The sequence below is a fragment of the Sebastes fasciatus genome, chromosome 12, assembly GCF_043250625.1.
Source record: "Sebastes fasciatus isolate fSebFas1 chromosome 12, fSebFas1.pri, whole genome shotgun sequence".
Lineage (NCBI taxonomy): Eukaryota > Metazoa > Chordata > Actinopteri > Perciformes > Sebastidae > Sebastes > Sebastes fasciatus.
This window is the reverse complement of record NC_133806.1, coordinates 649,505-670,417: the sequence shown is the minus strand read 5'-3', so window position 1 is coordinate 670,417 and position 20,913 is coordinate 649,505. Positions and strand designations below refer to the sequence as shown.

The following is a 20,913-nucleotide window of genomic DNA, read 5'->3' as shown; positions in this document are numbered from 1 at the left end:
TATGTAGTTTGACCGCTCGTGTAAAAACCAGCTAAAATGCATCATAGTCCTAAAAAAGCGCTGATATTGAGACGGTTGGTGTGTGTGCTCAGCAGCTCCCCTGAGACGCTCTCAGCCAGTGGATTTCATTTGATTTCCTCCCTGTTGCTCTTAGAGTGTCACTTACAAGTTAAGTGCAAACAATTTCTCCACAACATCCAGCAGAATATCTGATATGAGATTTCTCCCGAATGAAAGCAGAAGCAGCTTATTATTTGGATCACTGCGTGTAATGGCTGTACTCTTGCATTTTTCTGCATTACTGAACAACATTACCAATATCTCGACACCAGCGGACGAGGAGGTTCTGTGTCGACGGCGTCTTTAAACCGTCGACTGAATATAAAAGCTGTTTATTAAGATAACGGGAAACAAAGATTAGTGTTGTCTAACAGAACGTATACTTACTGTATGTGGGATGGCAGGGTTTTGTCTCTTTTCATATATTTCAATGCAAACTGTCAATTAAAAACAGATAACAGAACAGTTTGTCTGTATTTCTCCCAAAAAGTCAGCTTTCCCTTTCTAATGTCTGTGCATCAGTTGAGAACACAAACATGGGCCATCGCCTCCAGGAATAGTCTCCATCTGCCTCCACACGCTACAGATAATCATTAAAAAAGGAGAGAAACTTTAGTGTGCAGTATTTTTTCCCAGCTCTTTAGATTTGATGCTGGGAGCCTATTGGCATTTGCATCAGTGTATTGACTCTCTCCACTTTGTGTGCTGTCTGTTTGCGGCCAGGTGGGCAGCAGAGTCGACTTCCAGTGCCAACAGGGACACCTCCTGCAGGGCTCCACCACCCGCCTCTGTCTGCCAGATCTCACCTGGACCGGCATCCAGCCCGGCTGCATCCGTGAGTGCTCGTTCCTCATGCTCGTTCCTCATGCTCGTTCCTCATGCTCGTTCCTCATGCTCGTTCCTCATGCTCGTTCCTCATGCTCGTTCCTCGTGCTCTCTCGCAGTAATCTTTATATCGCTCTCTCTGTCTTTGTTTTCCACCTCCCCCCTCTGGCATCCTGTCACTGTTTATCTGCATTGCCGGAGACACTCTCTTCTCTTTTCCTCAACACCCCCTCAGCGCTCCCTCTGTCGATTCGCTCAATCCTGCCGTAACATTTGACCTCCCGGTAGATTGCAACTCCAGCCTCAATCAAGCTGCCATCTCAGTCCTTCTGAGAGTGAGGTGTTGACCGTGATTACTGTCATTCTGTCCGAACTACCCCAACTGTCGACCAACACCAAACTAGGGCCGTGCGGCTCAGCCTGGTCGCTTTGCAGAGCCAAGTGCTTTTCTAGATTGTGATGTAATCCGGTATCTGACGGTGGAATCCCTTACTATCCCGTACTATAGTCTGCATTTAACCGTGCTCTTACAGGGTAAACACTTGAGCTGCGTGATGATAAAGGGATTCAAATGATATTTAGTGATCTTCATTTCATAACTACCCAGAGATGTAACACAATGTTCTGGAGACGTTTCTGCTGATGGAGCAGAAACATGTTAATACCTACCGACGGTACCGTTCATCCTCTGCAGCTTGGCTTCGTGTGTGTGTGTGTGTGTGTGTGTGTGTGTGTGTGTGTGTGTGTGTGTGTGTGTGTGTGTGTGTGTGTGTGTGTGTGTGTGTGTGTGTGTGTGTGTGTGTGTGTGTGTGTGTTTTAGTAGGAGGAGGAGAAGGGGGGGGGGGGGGGGTGTAGAGGGATTGTGAATCCTTCAATATGTGAATGTTGTCTTTTTATTGTGCGTTTATTAGATACACCCAGCTGAAGCTAATGCAGTCTAATAGGAGATGATTTCATTAACTCCTGCTGTCATCAGAGTCATCATGTTCAGAGTTAACATGTTCACTAAATTGTGTCTTCCATGGTCTTAATATCATTCATGGAGTTTATTTACTAGATCTATTTTTCTAAACTGATCATCCCATCATCTGAAGCTGACAGCAGAAGAGAATCCAGAAAGCTCTCCTGTCTGTTCTCGTGTCAGCCGACAGCTCCTCAGCCTCTCCTGCTTCACCTGTATCTTCAGACCGGTGACCCCATCAGCACCGCTCAGTAACGGATGATTCACAAGGCTGTTCATCCTCTGACTCCTCTGATGCCATTTATTGCCAGCTCTGTGACAGGTGCCTTAAAATAACAGAGCCATCAGAGTGACTTTAAGTCAACAGAATTATAGGTTAAAGCTCCAGCAAACTCCTCAAACTGGCTCTTACACATTTAACCAGAACGTTGACAGCATCCCTCTGGAGAGGTTCTGACAGCTGAGGAGGAAGATCTGCATGCAGGTCAATGACTGATACAAAGAGCATCATACAGTCTCCTTCTCTCCAGGGCTGCATGCTCTGCCTTCAACGTCTCTGAAAGGTTGAGATGACCCCGTCCAGTGAGAGACACACTTTGTCTCAGGAAAATACGGATAAACAGATGAATTCAACAGAGATGGAAGATAGAGAACGAAACAAGAAGATGAACCTTCTGAAATATAACGTTCTTAAATATATAACCTGGAACGGTTGTCGGTTGGTGTTTGGACTCCGCCTCCACGGCTCAATGAGCGAGGGAGGGAGAGAGAGAGAGCAGCAATGGTCGAGCGAGCTATAGAGTGAGTGAAGAGAGGGAGCGGCGTTAGTGACAACAAAGCAGTGAATCAGAAATAAAATGAAGCTCAGCAATACCCCGAACACAGCAAATGAGACCCCCGTACCCTCTAAAAACCCCAGGACCCCCTAAAGACCCCCTAAAGACCCCCTGGAATCCCCTAAAGACCCCCGAAAGACCCCCTAAAGACCCCCTGGACTCCCCTAAAGATCCCCTAAAGACCTCCTAAAGACCCCCTAAAGACCTCCTAAAGATCTCCTAAAGACCCCCTAAAGACCCCTAAAGACCCCTAAAGACCTCCTAAAGACCCCCTAAAGACCCCTGTACCTCCCTAAAAAGACAAAAGTGGTCTAGGAACTCTGAGAAAGAGGGGTGGAGTGGAAAAGGTTGAAGTCACTTTCAGTTCAACAGCCGATAGTCTTGATTGTCCTGGGAGGAAACCTAATGCATAATAATGTGATTATGATGTAACGCCTACCAGCTCTGCTGGAGAGATCTGAATATACAGTAACACACTTTATCAGCTGCCTCTTAACATTCTGCTGCTGCAGACACAAGCTGAGGTCAGGAGGCAAGTACTCCTACTGACAGAGACTGATAGTTAACTCACTTCTATTAAATATAATAACTAGAGCTGTAGAGTTACAGAAGGGTTCATGGATGATCTCATAAAGAAAGGATGTACTGGATGATAATAACTAGAGATGTGGAGTTACAGAAGGGTTCATGGATGATCTCATAAAGAAAGGATGTACTGGATGATAATAACTAGAGATGTGGAGTTACAGAAGGGTTCATGGATGATCTCATAAAGAAAGGATGTACTGGATGATAATAACTAGAGATGTGGAGTTACAGAAGGGTTCATGGATGATCTCATAAAGAAAGGATGTACTGGATGATAATAACTAGAGCTGTAGAGTTACAGAAGAGTTCATGGATGATCTCATAAAGAAAGAAAGGATGTACTGGATGATAATAACTAGAGATGTGGAGTAACAGAAGGGTTCATGGATGATCTCATAAAGAAAGAAAGGATGTACTGGATGATAATAACTAGAGCTGTAGAGTTACAGAAGAGTTCATGGATGATCTCATAAAGAAAGAAAGGATGTACTGGATGATAATAACTAGAGATGTAGAGTTACAGAAGAGTTCATGGATGATCTCATAAAGAAAGAAAGGATGTACTGGATGATAATAACTAGAGATGTGGAGTTACAGAAGGGTTCATGGATGATCTCATAAAGAAAGAAAGGATGTACTGGATGATAATAACTAGAGATGTAGAGTTACAGAAGAGTTCATGGATGATCTCATAAAGAAAGAAAGGATGTACTGGATGATAATAACTAGAGATGTAGAGTTACAGAAGAGTTCATGGATGATCTCATAAAGAAAGGATGTACTGGATGATAATAACTAGAGATGTAGAGTTACAGAAGGGTTCATGGATGATCTCATAAAGAAAGGATGTACTGGATGATAATAACTAGAGCTGTAGAGTTACAGAAGAGTTCATGGATGATCTCATAAAGAAAGGATGTACTGGATGATAATAACTAGAGATGTAGAGTTACAGAAGGGTTCATGGATGATAAAGAAAGGATGTACTGGATGATAACATGAAGTCAACATGAACATCAGGTTACTTTAGGAGAGCAGTAGTGGATTCATCTCCAACATCTAGTTGATTACTTTGTAGAACTTGTGTATTGATCTGAATTAACCAACTTTTACATTTATAACTTATAAAACATGTTAGATTTACAGCTAGTGAAAGATGCTAGTGCATACTTTCCTTTATTCCATGTGGTGGTACAGTATTATTATTAATAATAATAATAATAATAATAATAATAACTAATAACAGTGAACCAGTGAACGGCCTCTGGGAGGTTCCTTTCTTCAACCTTTTTGGATTTTACATCCCAGCGGACACTTTTACTGTCACAGTGGTAAAAATCAAATGACATGTTTTTGTAGCCTTTTAGTGTAACTATGATAATAATAATAATAATAGATATAGCATGATGTTGTAGAGGCTTCCACTGAAATGACAATCTGAACACCAGTCTGTGTTTCATTCAGAGGCTTCATGTGTTAACTTTCCTGACTCGCTCCGCTCAGCAGCTGTAGTTCAGTTTCTTAGCCGGGTTTGTTTGTCTCTGCTGAGGTTGCAGCATGTCAGGAGCTGCTCCGGCTGTTCCTCGGTTCTGCCCCGGTTCTGCTCCGGGCTCTGCTCCGGCTCTGCTCCGGCTCTGCTCCGGCTCTGCTCCGCTCCGGGCTCTGCCCCGGCTCTGCCCCGGCTCTGCCCCGGCTCTGCTCCGGCTCTGCCCCGGCTCTGCTCCGGGCTCTGCTCCGGCTCTGCTCTGGGCTCTGCCCCGGCTCTGCTCTGGGCTCTGCCCCGGCTCTGCTCCGGGCTCTGCCCCGGCTCTGCTCCGGGCTCTGCTCCGGGCTCTGCTCCGGGCTCTGCTCCGGGCTCTGCTCTGGGCTCTGCTCCGGCTCTGCTCCGGGCTCTGCTCCGGGCTCTGCTCCGGCTCTGCTCTGGCTCTGCTCCGGCTCGGCCCCGGCTCTGCTCCGGCTCTGCCCCGGCTCTGCTCCGGGCTCTGCTCCAGCTCTGCTCCAGCTCTGCTTCGTCTCGGCCCCGGATCTGCTCCGGGCTCTGCTCCGGCTCATCTCTGCTGAGATGTTGAGATGCTGAGATGCTGAGATGCTCAGATGCTCAGATGCTGAGATGCTGAGATGTTGAGATGCTGAGATGCTCAGATGCTGAGATGCTGAGATGCTGAGATGCTCAGATGCTCAGATGCTCAGATGCTGAGATGCTCAGATGCTGAGATGTTGAGATGCTCAGATGCTGAGATGCTCAGATGCTGAGATGTTGAGATGCTGAGATGCTGAGATGCTGAGATGCTCAGATACTGAGATGTTGAGATGCTGAGATGCTGAGATGCTCAGATGCTGAGATGTTGAGATGCTGAGATGCTGAGATGTTGAGATGCTGAGATGCTGAGATGCTGAGATGCTGAGATGCTCAGATGCTGAGATGCTGAGATGCTCAGATGCTCAGAGCTCCAGTATGTGAGGGCTGTGGCTGTCGGTGGTTGTTGTTGTTGATTTTGTTTAAATGTGCCAATTGGTAATTTTATGGCTTATTGTTATAAGACGATTAATCTAAGATGCTAATATGATGCTAGGTAGATATTCACGTCTCCTGCAGCCTGATGGAGACGCCGGAGTCCAACTCAACCATTTCTCTGTGTTTTCACACTAACTACTCAAGATTCAAGAAGTTTATTGTCACGCCGGTTATACACGTACAATCGTGTGAAATGATTTTTGCTATTACAATAATAAAAGTAAATACTTTGTAGAAGGCATATTAAGAACATACAGTATATACAGTATGTACTGTATGTACGGTATGTACGGTATGTACTGTATGTACGGTATGTACGGTATGTACTGTATGTACTGTATGTACAGTATGTACGGTATGTACGGTATGTACTGTATGTACGGTATGTACAGTATGTACTGTATGTACGGTATGTACTGTATGTACGGTATGTACGGTATGTACTGTATGTACGGTATGTACGGTATGTACTGTATGTACTGTATGTACAGTATGTACGGTATGTACGGTATGTACTGTATGTACGGTATGTACGGTATGTACTGTATGTACGGTATGTACGGTATGTACTGTATGTACGGTATGTACGGTATGTACTGTATGTACGGTATGTACGGTATGTACTGTATGTACGGTATGTACTGTATGTACGGTATGTACGGTATGTACTGTATGTACTGTATGTACGGTATGTACTGTATGTACGGTATGTACGGTATGTACTGTATGTACGGTATGTACGGTATGTACTGTATGTACGGTATGTACGGTATGTACGGTATGTACTGTATGTACGGTATGTACGGTATGTACTGTATGTACTGTATGTACGGTATGTACTGTATGTACGGTATGTACGGTATGTACTGTATGTACGGTATGTACGGTATGTACTGTATGTACGGTATGTACGGTATGTACTGTATGTACGGTATGTACGGTATGTACTGTATGTACTGTATGTACTGTATGTACTGTATGTACTGTATGTACTGTATGTACAGTATGTACTGTATGTACTGTATGTACAGTATGTACAGTATGTACAGTATGAGATATAGGATGGAGGTATTGCACTTGTTTATGGCACTTTTTGTTTGAGAAAGTGTCGTATGAATTATCTATTTAAAAGTCTGATGGCCTGGGGGGGGGGCTGTTCCTCAGTCTGCTGGTGAGAGTCCTCCTGGGGGGGTCCTGTATCTTCTACCAGGAGACCAGGACAGGAGGGACAACAGGCTGTAGTGGTGGGTTGGGGGGTCCTGTATGACCCTCAGGGACTTCCTGAGGCACCGCTGGGTGTACAGCTCCTGCAGGCCGGTGATGTGTTGGGCCGGTGATGTGTTGGGCCGGTGATGTGTTGAGCTGAGAACACCATCCTTCCCAGCGCCTTACGGTCCACGTTGGTGCGGTTGCCGTACCAGTTGGTGAAGCAGCCTGTCGGGAGGCTCTCTATGGTGGTTCAGGGAGAGGTGGTTGTTCTGACACCGCTGTTCCAGGGTGGTCACCTCCTCCCTGTAGGCCGTCTCGTCGCCATGGGAGATCAATCCCACAACTGCTGTGTCGTCCGTGAACTTCCTGATGGTGTTTGAAGCTCTTGTTGCCTCACAGTGGTGGGTGGAGAGGAGCTGTGGTGCTCCCTGCTGAGAGACAGTGAAGTGGAGGTGAGGTTGTCCATTCTCACCACCAGGGGGCGTTCCGTCAGAACGTCCAGGATCCAGCTAACTAACTGATGACACAGAGACACCAGGTGATGTTAAACTACTGACTCACCGGCCGCGTTCCAAGCTGGAACCCAACGTCAGATATATCTTCCACAGAGAGAAACAAAACATTCAAAATGTTTAAATGATTCATTCACAATCAGCATCTTATTGAGGAGAAGACATCATCTTATTGGGCTCCTTTCTAAAAGCTCTGTTGATGTATTATTTTATTGAAATGATTCATCTACATAAAAGTGTTTATCTCAATATAACCTTTAAGTCTCAGTGTGTCCTCAGCAGACACACTGAACACGGTCCTGATGTCAGGACCTGCTGCCAACCTCCGACCAGCTGTTGCTGATTGCTCAGATCACGTTGTCCAGGAAGACATCAAACAGCATGAAAGAACAACAAACTCAAAAGTTAACTCTGTCCTCTTGACCTCTTGACCTCTTGACCTCTTGACCTCTTGACCTCTTGACCTCTGATCGTGGCCGGCTGCTGTCTGTAGCTGGCCAGCCTCCCTGGCTCCATCAGCAGGGCTGTCTCTCTGCGTCTATCTGTCTCTCTCTGTCTCTGTCTGTCTCTGACTGTCTCTGTCTGTCTCTGACTGTCTCTGACTGTCTCTGTCTGTCTCTGTCTGTCTCTGTCTCTAACTAATGCACTCCGTCTCTATCAGAGATACCAACTTTGAACTAAGAACATGACGTAGTGAACAGTGTATCTCCGGAGTGAATCCTGCTGTGCTGTTTGAAGTGTAAATAAATAAATATATCTCTGTGACGCGTCTTTGATTCAACAATTCCTCGTCCTTGTAAGTGTCTTCAGTATTCACGGTCTACAGACTCTCCCCCCACCCGGACACGTGCTGACAGTCTGTAATTGTAAATGGGTTACATAGCGAGAAGAGGCTTTATTTAATTATGTATGTATTTATTTATTTAGGTCTCCAGACTTTATATCTACAGCGTACAGTACCAGGCCGTTTCTCTTCTCTCTCACAGTGTAAATAAATACCACATTAGATTTCCTCCAGGCAGATTTATCAAGTCTTTGAAAAAGCTCTGGGTGACTTATACGTTGTGCTTTCTTCATCCGTCTTCCTTTAATGTATATTAAATGCTTATAGCCCTGTGTAGCTGAGTAGAAGATGAATAAGAGAAGAATCCTCCTGGATTTCACTTTGATTACTTTCTAGAGCATTGAGGAATGTATGTCTTCAGACATGCACACACACACACACATAATGTTACCGTATCAAACAGCAGCAAAAGTAATATCCAACAAGAGGGATTCCTGCACTCTCCTCGTCTTTCATTAAGCCCACAAACTTTCATCCTGGCATCCCTTCCACAGCCGATTGCCACTAATGTCATTAAGACGCCATGAAGGACCGATTTGGTTCTGTGACTCACTTGCAGCTGCCTCTCATTTGACAGCTGGCAACGTATTCTTTCACTCACAAGCTGCAGAAATTATTTCTCTATTTTCACATTATTGTGGAGCCTGAATGTTCAACCCCTCGGTGTTTCGCTGGTGCGGTTGAGATTTGCATAATTTTTTGTTCGTAGAGAGTTTGTTGATGTGAAAAATTAAACTAAGTGTACTCAACCCACTCATGAGAGAATACAAATATTCAATATGGTCCATAAGAAGCCGGTGTTTTGGCAACACAGCGATAGCAGCTTTTGTCCCCTAGTTTCTGATTTCTGATTTAGTTTCTAAATCAGCAAGTCACTACCTTCCTGCTTCTGGAGACAGAAGACTTTAATGAGCTCAGGAAGTCACAGAGAGGAAAAACTGAATCGCAGTCTTCAAAAACTCCAACAAGACACACGCTGATATTTGAGTGACTGTTCCTCTGCTACTGGTTCCACTGGTCTGACTTCCAGCACATGTGCTGCACTTCTAATCCTTCTGTTATCCACTCATTTCAGTCGGTGTCTGTGACCTCACAACCTCTACGCACATCCCCGTAATGGAAAACACTCCAGATGTACTATAACATTCACTCCAGCTCCGTGTTGCAAGGACGCCGATGAGCTTCGTCTTGTCTGGTCTCGCCCTTGAACATTTTGATTAGTTCAAGAAACACAAAAACAACTCTGATGTTGTTTTTTACCAACTATTGGTGAATGATAATGAGTTCAGACAGACCTTCCTGTTTTACAATCCAAGGCTACGGCTACATGACTCACAGCTATTGTTCTGACTTTAAGCTCACTACATGTTGGAGGCTTAATTCAGTCTGAATGAGGACGTGAATCTCTCGATTCACAAGAGTCCATATTCATATCAGAACAGAAAGCAGACATATTAAAGTATCAATATGCTCCCTAATCGCTCCCTGGACTCAATTAAACCGGGAAACGTGTGTGCTATCTCTTTTATCCTCTCTTTTTCTACCCCCCCCTCTCTCCCCTCAGCGAGCGCTTAATTATCTTCCTGTCTATCTGTAAGTGTGTGTGTGTGTGTGTGTGTGTGTGTGTGTATCTGGCTTCATCTCTAACGTGTTTGCCCTCTGCTTGCTCTCCAGCTCACTCCTGCAAGCAGCCGCGGAGCCCGGCCAGCGCTGACGTGGTGGGTCTGGACCTGCCCTCCTACGGGTACACCCTGGTGTACACCTGTCAGACGGGTTACTTCCTCTCCGGGGGTTCAGAGCACCGTGTCTGCCGCTCTGACGGCAGCTGGACCGGCAAGGTGCCGGTGTGCAGAGGTACGTGGTCGGCGGAGGTCTGCGAGGGGCAGCTGATGGAGAAGACTGGGGGTGGGGGGGAGAAAGTCAAGATGTTTGAGAGGAAGATAAAGGTGGAGGGGAGGAGTAGATACTGCTCTTATATACTGCTCTTATACACTGCTCTTATATAGTGCTCTTATATAGTGCTCTTATATACTGCTCTTATATACTGCTCTTATACACTGCTCTTATACACTGCTCTTATATAGTGCTCTTATACACTGCTCTTATACACTGCTCTTATATAGTACTCTTATATACTGCTCTTATACACTGCTCTTATATAGTACTCTTATATACTGCTCTTATATAGTACTCTTATATACTGCTCTTATACACTGCTCTTATATAGTACTCTTATATACTGCTCTTATATAGTACTCTTATATACTGCTCTTATATAGTGCTCTTATATACTGCTCTTATACACTGCTCTTATACACTGCTCTTATATAGTACTCTTATATACTGCTCTTATATACTGCTCTTATTTACTGCTCTTATATAGTACTCTTATATAGTACTCTTATATAGTGCTCTTATATAGTACTCTTATATAGTGCTCTTATATAGTGCTCTTATATAGTGCTCTTATATAGTGCTCTTATATAGTGCTCTTATATACTGCTCTTATATAGTGCTCTTATATAGTGCTCTTATATAGTGCTCTTATATAGTACTCTTATATAGTGCTCTTATATACTGCTCTTATATACTGCTCTTATATACTGCTCTTATATAGTGCTCTTATTTACTGCTCTTATATAGTGCTCTTATATAGTGCTCTTATATAGTACTCTTATATAGTGCTCTTATATAGTACTCTTATATAGTGCTCTTATATAGTGCTCTTATACACTGCTCTTATATAGTGCTCTTATATAGTACTCTTATATAGTACTCTTATATAGTGCTCTTATATACTGCTCTTATATACTGCTCTTATATAGTGCTCTTATATAGTGCTCTTATATAGTGCTCTTATATAGTGCTCTTATATAGTGCTCTTATATAGTGCTCTTATATAGTGCTCTTATATAGTGCTCTTATATAGTACTCTTATATACTGCTCTTATATAGTACTCTTATATAGTACTCTTATATAGTGCTCTTATATAGTGCTCTTATATAGTACTCTTATATAGTGCTCTTATATAGTACTCTTATATAGTGCTCTTATATAGTGCTCTTATACACTGCTCTTATATAGTGCTCTTATATACTGCTCTTATATACTGCTCTTATATAGTGCTCTTATATAGTACTCTTATACACTGCTCTTATATAGTGCTCTTATTTACTGCTCTTATATAGTGCTCTTATATAGTGCTCTTATATAGTGCTCTTATACACTGCTCTTATATAGTGCTCTTATTTACTGCTCTTATTTACTGCTCTTATATACTGCTCTTATATAGTACTCTTATATAGTGCTCTTATATAGTGCTCTTATACACTGCTCTTATATAGTGCTCTTATATAGTGCTCTTATATACTGCTCTTATATACTGCTCTTATATACTGCTCTTATATAGTGCTCTTATATAGTACTCTTATATAGTGCTCTTATATAGTGCTCTTATACACTGCTCTTATATAGTGCTCTTATATACTGCTCTTATATACTGCTCTTATATAGTACTCTTATATAGTGCTCTTATATAGTGCTCTTATACACTGCTCTTATATAGTGCTCTTATTTACTGCTCTTATATAGTACTCTTATATAGTGCTCTTATATAGTACTCTTATATAGTGCTCTTATATAGTGCTCTTATTTACTGCTCTTATATAGTACTCTTATATAGTGCTCTTATATAGTACTCTTATATAGTGCTCTTATATAGTGCTCTTATATAGTGCTCTTATACACTGCTCTTATATAGTGCTCTTATTTACTGCTCTTATATAGTACTCTTATATAGTGCTCTTATATAGTACTCTTATATAGTGCTCTTATATAGTACTCTTATATAGTGCTCTTATATAGTGCTCTTATTTACTGCTCTTATATAGTACTCTTATATAGTGCTCTTATATAGTGCTCTTATACACTGCTCTTATATAGTGCTCTTATATACTGCTCTTATATAGTGCTCTTATATAGTACTCTTATACACTGCTCTTATATAGTGCTCTTATATACTGCTCTTATATAGTGCTCTTATATAGTACTCTTATATAGTGCTCTTATATAGTGCTCTTATATAGTGCTCTTATATAGTGCTCTTATATAGTGCTCTTATATAGTACTCTTATATAGTGCTCTTATATAGTGCTCTTATATAGTGCTCTTATATAGTGCTCTTATATAGTACTCTTATATAGTGCTCTTATATACTGCTCTTATATACTGCTCTTATATAGTGCTCTTATATAGTACTCTTATATAGTGCTCTTATATAGTGCTCTTATATAGTACTCTTATATAGTGCTCTTATATAGTACTCTTATATAGTGCTCTTATATAGTACTCTTATATAGTACTCTTATATAGTACTCTTATATAGTGCTCTTATATACTGCTCTTATATAGTGCTCTTATATAGTGCTCTTATATAGTACTCTTATATAGTGCTCTTATATAGTGCTCTTATATAGTACTCTTATATAGTGCTCTTATATAGTACTCTTATATAGTGCTCTTATATAGTACTCTTATATAGTGCTCTTATACACTGCTCTTATATAGTGCTCTTATATAGTGCTCTTATATAGTACTCTTATATAGTGCTCTTATATACTGCTCTTATATACTGCTCTTATATAGTGCTCTTATATAGTACTCTTATATAGTGCTCTTATATACTGCTCTTATATACTGCTCTTATATAGTGCTCTTATATAGTACTCTTATATAGTGCTCTTATATAGTGCTCTTATATAGTACTCTTATATAGTGCTCTTATATAGTACTCTTATATAGTGCTCTTATATAGTGCTCTTATATAGTACTCTTATATAGTGCTCTTATATAGTGCTCTTATATAGTACTCTTATATAGTGCTCTTATATAGTGCTCTTATATAGTGCTCTTATATAGTGCTCTTATATAGTACTCTTATATAGTGCTCTTATACACTGCTCTTATATAGTGCTCTTATATAGTGCTCTTATATAGTACTCTTATATAGTGCTCTTATACACTGCTCTTATATACTGCTCTTATATAGTGCTCTTATATAGTACTCTTATATAGTGCTCTTATATAGTACTCTTATATAGTGCTCTTATATAGTACTCTTATATAGTGCTCTTATATACTGCTATTATATAGTACTCTTATATAGTGCTCTTATATAGTACTCTTATATAGTGCTCTTATATAGTGCTCTTATATAGTGCTCTTATATAGTGCTCTTATATAGTGCTCTTATATAGTACTCTTATATAGTGCTCTTATATAGTGCTCTTATATAGTACTCTTATATAGTGCTCTTATATAGTGCTCTTATATAGTGCTCTTATATAGTGCTCTTATATAGTGCTCTTATATAGTACTCTTATATACTGCTCTTATATAGTACTCTTATATACTGCTCTTATATAGTGCTCTTATATAGTGCTCTTATATAGTGCTCTTATATAGTGCTCTTATATAGTGCTCTTATATACTGCTCTTATATAGTGCTCTTATATAGTACTCTTATATAGTGCTCTTATATACTGCTCTTATATAGTGCTCTTATATAGTACTCTTATATAGTACTCTTATATAGTACTCTTATATAGTGCTCTTATATAGTGCTCTTATATAGTGCTCTTATATAGTACTCTTATATAGTACTCTTATATAGTGCTCTTATATAGTGCTCTTATATAGTGCTCTTATATACTGCTCTTATATAGTGCTCTTATATAGTGCTCTTATATACTGCTCTTATATAGTGCTCTTATATAGTACTCTTATATAGTGCTCTTATATACTGCTCTTATATAGTGCTCTTATATACTGCTCTTATATAGTGCTCTTATATAGTACTCTTATATAGTACTCTTATATAGTACTCTTATATAGTGCTCTTATATAGTGCTCTTATATAGTGCTCTTATATAGTGCTCTTATATACTGCTCTTATATAGTGCTCTTATATAGTACTCTTATATAGTACTCTTATATAGTGCTCTTATATAGTGCTCTTATATAGTGCTCTTATATAGTGCTCTTATATAGTACTCTTATATAGTGCTCTTATATAGTGCTCTTATATAGTGCTCTTATATACTGCTCTTATATACTGCTCTTATACAGTGCTCTTATATAGTGCTCTTATATAGTACTCTTATATAGTGCTCTTATATAGTGCTCTTATATAGTACTCTTATATAGTGCTCTTATATAGTGCTCTTATATAGTGCTCTTATATACTGCTCTTATATAGTGCTCTTATATAGTACTCTTATATAGTGCTCTTATATAGTGCTCTTATATAGTGCTCTTATATACTGCTCTTATATAGTGCTCTTATATAGTACTCTTATATAGTACTCTTATATAGTGCTCTTATATACTGCTATTATATAGTACTCTTATATAGTGCTCTTATATAGTGCTCTTATATAGTACTCTTATATAGTACTCTTATATAGTACTCTTATATAGTACTCTTATATACTGCTCTTATATAGTACTCTTATATAGTGCTCTTATATAGTGCTCTTATATAGTACTCTTATATAGTACTCTTATATAGTGCTCTTATATACTGCTCTTATATAGTGCTCTTATATAGTACTCTTATATAGTACTCTTATATAGTGCTCTTATATACTGCTATTATATAGTACTCTTATATAGTGCTCTTATATAGTGCTCTTATATAGTACTCTTATATAGTACTCTTATATAGTACTCTTATATAGTACTCTTATATACTGCTCTTATATAGTACTCTTATATAGTGCTCTTATATAGTGCTCTTATATAGTACTCTTATATAGTACTCTTATATACTGCTCTAGTGTTTACGCTCAGTATTTCAAAATCTGTCCTCTGTGACATTTTGCACTTGTGCTCCCTGAGAGTGAAATCAGACACTAATCAGATGTAATGAGACGATGTGCTTTCTGTGCTGTTGTCTATAAGTCTATAAACTCTGTTTTGTGTCACTGTACTGTCATCTCATTAGAATCTGCATGTTCAGTTTGAACAGTGTTGATTTCTAAATGTTGGTATGAAGTGAGCAACCAGAGCTCTTTACCAAAGTGAGGACGAGTTTAATGTTCCAGTGGAGCAGTGTTTACTTCTCCCACATCCTCCTGCTGTTCAGCTCTGCTGTGTTCGGCTCTGCTGTGTTCGGCTCTGCTGTGTTCGGCTCTGCTGTGTTCGGCTCGGCTGTGTTCAGCTCTGCTGTGTTCGGCTCTGCTGTGTTCGGCTCTGCTGCGTTCGGCTCTGCTGCGTTCAGCTCTGCTGCGTTCAGCTCGGCTGCGTTCAGCTCGGCTGCGTTCAGCTCGGCTGCGTTCAGCTCTGCTGCGTTCAGCTCGGCTGCGTTCAGCTCTGCTGCGTTCAGCTCTGCTGCGTTCAGCTCTGCTGCGTTCAGCTCTGCTGCGTTCAGCTCTGCTGCGTTCAGCTCGGCTGCGTTCAGCTCTGCTGCGTTCAGCTCGGCTGTGTTCGTCTTTGTGACATACATATTTATGTTTTCCTGCAGTCGGCTCCAAATCACACGAGAAAACTGTCAAGCCCGTCCCGGGGACACCGAGCCCCAAAATAAATGGTGAGTTTTGAATTTCACAAGCTGATCAGCGGTCCTGTTTCAGTGTGTTGTCTTAAAGGAATCTGTGTACGTCATCAGAATCAGAGAGGTTTCACTCTCTTCATACAGTAGTTTTACATTAAGGTGTGTTTCCGTAGGCAGAACATTAATCTAGCTATCCCCTCAGCTAAATGTCTCGGCATGTGTTTAACCCAGACATTGTAACTGTCGCGGCGTAGCTACCGCATACGATGTGTGTCCATGTGTCGCTGGTGTTGAAGTAGAAATGAATCTGTGGTGAGTCTGACGGACGGCACTTTGATGGGAAACCTTCAATTTGAGAACAGCCTCACTGAAAAGTGGAACAACTGTAGAAGTAATCCCTTTTTAACTATATACAAATGTGATAAACAATGATAAAGTATTAATCCTATAACTCTGTGTTTATTACTGAAACAGCATACAATCATAGTGCTGCTGTATTTTCATTAGAGCCCCAGTGCTGTATCTCACAGCTCTAAGTGATGTAATGCAAACGAACTCCAAATCACCTCTCAGCTGCGTGGACAAGGCTGCCACTGAAGAGCCCAGAACAGGGAATCTGTCTCTGACATAATGGATGTCGGGGAGGCAGCTAGAGCAGATGTATGGTAGATGTTGATTAGTGGATATTTTGACAGAGACCGGTAGAAGTGGAGGATACTAAGATATATGATGGCGGAGAGGTGGGATGAGTTCTTTGATCTGGTATAGAGGGTTGTGATGTGGAGCTCGTGAACAGTCGCGTCAGGAACGGCTCGGGTTGGGTTGTGTTCTGCTGATATTGAAACACAATAAAACTCTGCTTCTTGCACCATACTTGTACAGCATCAAGAGATTCATCTGAGTAACCTGTTGACTTTCTGACACCGTTAAAATGGAACATTGAAGAACATTGAACTGAGATCTCAGCCATTCCAGGCCCAAGGCTTGAGATATCCAGATTCAACACAACCCCAGCCAACGCTGGTAAAGAACATCTCTGGCTCCGCTGCTGTTCTGCAGTTACACATGCAGGATCTTCTAAGTGATTAAGAGTTAATGCTTAGTACTACAATGTAATTATTACCAGGGAATATGAACAGGTCATAAATATGTGCAGTATCTACTTAATACATACAATGAATTCATCTTAGAAATATATAGAGAGATTATTGGTGCAACAAGGAAACAGCTAGCAGATTATAAAACATGCATCTAACCGGGAGAGATATCATCATGTAGTTATGATGTTCATATTCTAAAGGCACTTCATCTGCCTTGAGTGTCTATGAATATTGTATTGCAATAAAGAAATCTCAAAAATGGTTACGATTATTATAATAGAAGAAGTTACAATGGGTTAGTACGGCATACATACAGGTATACCATCAGACAACACACCTGTAGGCAGGTTTCATCTCTGCCTTTATTACCAACATGTACCATGTTCTGTTTCTAACCACACTAGCAGCGTTGCTCCAGAAGGAAGTCAGTAAAACACAAATATACAAGTCGGAGATATTCCTGTACGACCCGTCACCAAGTCTTTATCATGTCCTTAAGACCAACGAGGTCCGGTGCATCCAGCCGATGTTCCAGGTAAACCAGTCAGATGTATCCAGGAAGGTGAAGCTGCACCGTGAGAGAAAGCTCCGGCAGTATTTCTCCCGTCCAGAATTACATTTAACTTCTGCTCAGTCGGTATCGTACAAAGTAATAAGCTATTAGCAAAGTCAATTGTTGTAAAATGATGTTACATGGCATCCAAGTCTCCTTTCCACCTCTTAATTCTGAGCCCACGATAATGACTCTGACTATGATTAGCTTTAGCTCCTGTTATTAACTACAAACACTCACCTTTCTGCAGAGAATTGACTGAATTCTCCAGTAAATAACTTCCAGTAGATAATGACGAAGTGCTGTAAAAGTTCTACTGAAAGTTTAATCAGTCAGAACTATCACAGAGTTCTGCCGAGTTCACGGAGTGAGTCCAGACTTATCTCACAATGTATTTAATTATCATTAAGTGAGATTGTCAAAGGATATAAGGAAGATGATCTTCTTCAAACTGAATGGAGAGACTGTTATCAGCTGTTTGATGTGTTGATTTCAATGCATATCTAATTGCCTTTCTGCAGCGTGGGAGCGAGTATCAGTCTGCATTATGAATATGATATTGATTTGATGTTTGGTAAAACACAGACACGTCATTTTGTACCTGTATTATACCATATACAGGATAACGGTATATGTGCTATTACTTTAATGAGTTTTCTTTTGTCTTTCTCTGCTGAAGTTCCCGACGACGTCTTTGCTCCTGACTTCGTGTGGAAGGGTTCTTCTGATTACAAAGGCCAGAAACAGCCGATGTCTCTGACAGTCACCAGCTTTAATGCCACGACGGGGAAAGTCAACGTAACTTTAACCGACAGCAGCGTGGAGTTTCTGCTCTCTGGTGAGTCATCTATAAATCATCTGTCTTCTGCTTCCTCCCCTCTCCTCCTCTCACTACCTCCGTGTGTCACTTCCATTTATTTTGAGGGTTCCTCATGTCAATCAGTCAATCACCGAATGATCTCATGCATGAGAGTGGAAATTAACTATTGGCTGTAAAGACGGATGTATTAGTCTGCGCTGACTGACTAACTGCCCACTCAAGAGTCACTCGTCTCCTCCTCTCCTCCCGGGCTGTAATCATCTTCTCTTACCGCTACTTCTCTCTGTTTCTTCCTCTTCTTTTATCGTTCCCTGCACTCGTCTCTTTTATTCACATCGTCTCTCGTCCTCTACCTTGTAGGAGTGTACAAGCGCCAGGAGGCCCGGTTAATGCTGCTGCTGTACCAGATGAGAGCGCTGGCCCACAGCTCCTTGAGCAGGATTACTGACGAGACCTGGGCAATGGACGGATTTGTGAGTATCCACAGGAATCTGAAGCAGCTGGCCGCTGATCTTTTGTAAAATAACCAAGAGCTGTGTCTTTATTTATTTCATATTTGTTTGTTCCGTCGGACAGACAAGTAGAATATTACAGGCTGCGATGGGGCTGCAACCGCAAACAAGCCTCTTCCTCATTATTAGTTTGTTTACTCATCCTACTTTACCGACAAAGAAGAATAAATCACAATGCATGAGCACAAACTGTGACAGAGAGCGGAGTAGTCATTTCCTGGCGTATTGTCTGTTTCTGTTTCCATATACAGTATTTATTTATATATTTATATGGGCTATACATCAGACGGTGGCGGTGTAGGAGCCGTTTCACCGTCCCCACATTGACTCTTTGCTGAATAAGCTCAGACACACTCACCTGACACCTCGGGACCCGGAACAACAACTATTACTGTTGAAGTTCGTCTTCTAAAATAAACTTCAAGGTCCACTTCATAAGAGCGTGTGACAGCTGACTGCACGCCGCCGAGCTATTGATAGCACGCCGCTCAGCTTCTAACGCAGAAACAAAGGTGTTATTCTTGAATGTAGCATGACAGAATGTCTCACTAAATATACAGGAGACTGTTGTATGTAGTCTTGATGCAACACTGAAACATCTGATTTGATTAATGCAGCTGAAACTAAACGTACCGTTTCTCCAGCTCTGTGTTATCTCTGTTGTCTCCCAGGTTTCAGCTGAGCCCGACGGCGGCAGCTACGTGTTCCAAGGCTTCATTCAGGGTAAAGACTACGGACAGTTTGGACTACAAAGACTTGGTGAGTGTCTTTTCAAACACAATCAGTCCCGTTGGTCACTCCTCATCTTCCACTTTCACAATAGAAGTAAAGAAAGAGATGATCTTTGAACCTCCAACAACAACGATGAGGCTGTTTTCACATTCATCTTCCTGAAGGAGCAAAGCTTCTCTGTGATCACCTTCAATCTGAGTTTAAGATACCAGCATGATCTGTGACACCACAACTAGTTCCAATATGCAACTTCCACACGTGTCCTTCTGCTGGAGGACGAGGCGTCTTCTGTCCAGTTAAACACTTATCATTATTTATATATAAAGTTGTTATAATTCATATTTTAATCCTCAAAGATTCAGAATGTTTCAGTGAAGGAGACACAACAGGTGTAATTAAAAAAAACACTTTACCAGGTAAATGAATAGTTTGTGGAATGTATTTCTTTATTTAGTTTGTTTGATGTTGTTGAGACAGATATGAAAACATCTTTGGCATGTTCATACTGTCTCCCTCAGTGTCACCATGAGAGCATTATTCTCCACGGAGACAACAGACAACAGACGTGGAGCCTTTCAGAGGAAACAGGAAACTCTGACAGGTTTCATTAAAACGTGCTTTCATGCCTCCGAGGCATCGCGTGTTCTCGTGTTCGCGTGTTATCGTGTTCTCGTGTTCGCGTGTTCTCGTGTTCTCGTGTTCTCGTGTTCTCGTGTTCGCGTGTTCTCGTGTTCTCGTGTTCTCGTGTTCTCGTGTTCGCGTGTTCGCGTGTTCGCGTGTTCTCGTGTTCTCGTGTTCTCGTGTTCTCGTGTTCGCGTGTTCTCGTGTTCTCGTGTTCTCGTGTTCTCGTGTTCGCGTGTTCTCGTGTTCGCGTGTTCTCGTGTTCTCGTGTTCTCGTGTTCGCGTGTTATCGTGTTATCGTGTTCTCGTGTTCTCGTGTTCTCGTGTTCGCGTGTTCTCGTGTTCTCGTGTTCTCGTGTTCGCGTGTTCTCGTGTTCGCGTGTTCTCGTGTTCGCGTGTTCTCGTGTTCGCGTGTTCTCGTGTTCGCGTGTTCTCGTGTTCTCGTGTTATCGTGTTCGCGTGTTCTCGTGTTCTCGTGTTCTCGTGTTCTCGTGTTCTCGTGTTATCGTGTTCGCGTGTTCTCGTGTTCTCGTGTTATCGTGTTATCGTGTTCTCGTGTTCGCGTGTTCGCGTGTTATCGTGTTATCGTGTTATCGTGTTATCGTGTTCTCGTGTTCTCGTGTTCGCGTGTTCTCGTGTTCTCGTGTTATCGTGTTCTCGTGTTCGCGTGTT

The 20,913-nt window shown here is 41.4% G+C and overlaps 1 protein-coding gene across 1 annotated transcript in view; it reads left to right on the top strand.

Annotated features, from left to right (window-relative positions):
• Positions 1–20,913, top strand: part of LOC141779829 (CUB and sushi domain-containing protein 3-like) — a 269,514-nt gene that overhangs the window by 242,199 nt on the left and 6,402 nt on the right. Inside the window, exons 62-67 of the mRNA XM_074654862.1 lie at positions 784–895; positions 10,025–10,204; positions 15,874–15,939; positions 18,236–18,394; positions 18,737–18,849; positions 19,560–19,647. Coding sequence (XP_074510963.1) covers positions 784–895; positions 10,025–10,204; positions 15,874–15,939; positions 18,236–18,394; positions 18,737–18,849; positions 19,560–19,647 — 718 coding nt within the window. The remainder of the gene's footprint in view (positions 1–783; positions 896–10,024; positions 10,205–15,873; positions 15,940–18,235; positions 18,395–18,736; positions 18,850–19,559; positions 19,648–20,913) is intronic.